Source organism: Octopus bimaculoides, chromosome 21 (assembly GCF_001194135.2).
Source record: "Octopus bimaculoides isolate UCB-OBI-ISO-001 chromosome 21, ASM119413v2, whole genome shotgun sequence".
In the NCBI taxonomy this organism is placed as follows: domain Eukaryota; kingdom Metazoa; phylum Mollusca; class Cephalopoda; order Octopoda; family Octopodidae; genus Octopus; species Octopus bimaculoides.
The window spans coordinates 31,901,783-31,904,948 of NC_069001.1; the positions used below are offsets into that span (position 1 = coordinate 31,901,783).

Consider the following 3,166-nt stretch of genomic DNA (forward strand, 5'->3'; position numbering starts at 1 on the left):
AATTCAAAAAGAAAACAAAAAAAAACACAAATGACGTATGTAAAAAAAAAAACAAAGGAAAAATATGTAAATAAATAAATGAAAACAGAAAGCTAATGATGATGCTGATGACGCTGATGATGATAATAAGACGACAAGCGCAGGTGAGGTTAATTAGTCAAGTCAGACACTTTCTCGTTTTCTCGTTTATCTTTCATTGTGAGTTAATGACTTCTGTCAGTCTGACATCTACATAACCACCTTTCTCTTCAAACCGTAAACTTAATTCACCATTCAGCAGAAACAGGAAGAAGGAGGGGGGGGGGGAATAATAAAGAATAAAATTTTTTTAATTATGAATCAAAGAATCTAATGATTTTGTTTTTGTTGTGACTTTTTTTTTTGTTTTTTGGCTAAGTTAATTAGGGCAAGAGGGGCAGTGGGCAGTGCTTGTGACCTTTATGAACTCGGCCCAAACAGCTAAGATAAACGAGGCTGAAGGTCAACGTTAACACTTATCTTTTACTTGCTTCTGTCTTTGGACTGCAGTCATGCTGGGGATGGGGGGGGCACTATTCTGAAGGGTATGCACCTCTCACCACCACCACCACCACCACAGCATTGATTTTTTTTTTTCTGGGAGGTGGGGGTTAAAGTCTGGCACTTATTTTTTTGGTCTCCTTTGCTTAACTGCTAAGTTAGAGGGATGTGATAAGGCTGGCTCTTTGAAATACAACTACAACTCATTTTTGCTAGCTGAACAGACTGAAGCAATGTGAGATAAAGTGTCTTGCTCAAGAACACAACATGTCGCCAGGAATCAATCTCACAATTGTGAACCAAATACCCTAACCACTAGGCCCGCACTTTCACAATTAGAACAGTGCAAATGTATCACCTTGCAAGATGCCTACACTGATGTCAAAGTTGATGTGTCTACCAGGAAGTGACCACACTTCAATTACTGTTTCCTTTGTAGGAGCATCATTACTGGTGTCGCTTCTTCTCATGGATGTAAGAAGAATTTACTCAATGGAGCGAGTCAAAAGCTTTTGAGAAGCCTATAATCAGTAAAACAACCTGAAGATTTTTGGCTCTGACTTCCTCAAGGACTCTTGTGACTCAAGTACATCGATTTTTCCTGAATCCATTCTAGCCTCTTCCTAAAACATTCTCAAATTCTGGTTAAATACGGTTCAGTAAGTATTTATTGAAGATATTTTACTGCTATTTTACACTACAAGAACCATTTTTAACCCTTTAGCATTCAGATTACTCTGCCAAATGCAATGCTTATTTATTCACACTGTCACGAATCAATCCTGAGTTATCTTCTATCTTTGAGATTTCAATGATGTGATTGTTTATTTCTAGAATGACATTGTAGGATAGGTATGAGAGGCCAAATCTGACCAGTTTGAACATAAAACAGGTAAAATATTTTGGTCAGATATGCTAATGGGTTAACTATGTAATTCCAGCTCTGTAATTTTTGACTATACCAAAATTAATATCTTGAGAATCAAAAAAATATAATCCTTGTCCACTCGAGTTTATTCTGTGTTTTAGGGGAAGGGACTGGTCAATTACATCGACCTCAGTGTTTCACTGGTACTTAATTTATTGACTGCGAAAGGATGAAAGGAAAAGTCGAACCCGGCGGCATTTGAACTCAGATGAAATAATAATAATAATAATAATAATAATAATAATAATAATAATAATAATAATCCTTTCTACCAGAGACACAAGGCCAGAAATTTTGAAGGAAGGGGCTAGTGGATTATATCAACCTCAGTGCTCAACTGGTACTTATTTTGTCAACCCTGAAAGGATGAAAGGCAAAAAAATCAACCTTTGGCAGACTTTGAACTCAGACTAAAGAGCCAGAACAAATAGCAAAAGGAACTCGCTTTTTTTTTTTTTTTTTTTTTTTTTTTTTCTGATGCACAAACAATCCTGCCGATGATGGTGATGATGACGATGATGGTGGCCCATTTATAAGCAATTATATGAAGCGTCACATGTTGCAACAAAGGAAGATTGGAAATTTCTAGAGGAAGTCAAAGGTTATTCACTAAACAAACAATGAATAAAACGAAATAATATAAAATAAACAAACAAAAATAATAATAATAATAATAATAATAATAATAATAATAATAATAATAATAATAATAAAGAATCCTTTGAATCCAGTGAAGGATCAGTGTCTTTACAATTCACAGAAATAAATCTGACTTTATACAAGTTAAGAAAAGTGAGCAAAAGCCAAAAGAATTGTGGTGGTGGTGGTGGTGGTGGTGGTGGTGACGGCCATGGTAGTTGTGGTGGTGGAGGTGATGGTTGTCTTCATAATGGAGGGGATGATGATGATAATGATGATACTGCTATTACCGCTACTACTATTAATGATGATGATGATGATGATGATGGTGTCTGCGAGAAACTTGTCAAAATGAATCATACAGCACAAAAGAGAGAAATGAAGCAAATGGAACAAAAAAATTTTTTCTTTTTTTTTTAAATTTAAATAATAAGAAGTCAATGAAATGAAAAGGAGGAGGAGGGGGAGAAGAAGAATGGTTATGTTCTTCTTCTTCTTCTTCTTCGTTTTAGATGCTGGTTTGTGACAGAAACAAAAGGAGGGTACTCTTGATATTCTCGATACAGAGAGCTGTCTTTTATTCGCTTGACAAATACACATGCACATCTGTAACCATTGAAGAGACTGTGAAATATATAGGAACGATGAGGAATGACAAAAAAAAGCAAAAAAAAAATAAAATATCGATAATAACAAAAGAAAATAAATAAAACGAAGCAAGCAACAGAAACGAAATAAAAATACAAATTCTTAAAAAAAAAAATTTTTTGAAACACAAAAAAAAAAAAAAATTAGAAAGAAAGATGGAATAGAAATTTTTACCTTGGTGTACGGCCCACATTATACGAAAGGCTGGTCCACCCATTTCATCGAAAGGTTTCCGACGTGTGAATATTTCCCATAAAATGATTCCCCAACTGAACACATCACATTTCTCACTATAGTTCGAACCTGAAGAGTATGCAAAAACATGACATAAAATAAACAAAATAAACAAAGAAAGAAAAGAAAGAAGGAATTGGGTGGGGTGGGGGAGTTTGAAGAATTTTCCTTAAGTCACACAGCTTGTCAGATTATTTC

The 3,166-nt window shown here is 34.8% G+C and overlaps 1 protein-coding gene across 1 annotated transcript in view; it reads right to left on the reverse strand.

Moving 5' to 3' along the window:
- Positions 1 to 2,648: 2,648 nt before the first annotated feature.
- LOC106880926 (mitogen-activated protein kinase kinase kinase 7-like) overlaps positions 2,649 to 3,166 on the reverse strand; it is an 86,525-nt gene continuing 86,007 nt past the window's right edge. Inside the window, exon 6 of the mRNA XM_014931096.2 lies at positions 2,649 to 3,037. Within this exon, the coding sequence (XP_014786582.2) occupies positions 2,664 to 3,037 (374 nt within the window). The 3' untranslated portion in view covers positions 2,649 to 2,663. The remainder of the gene's footprint in view (positions 3,038 to 3,166) is intronic.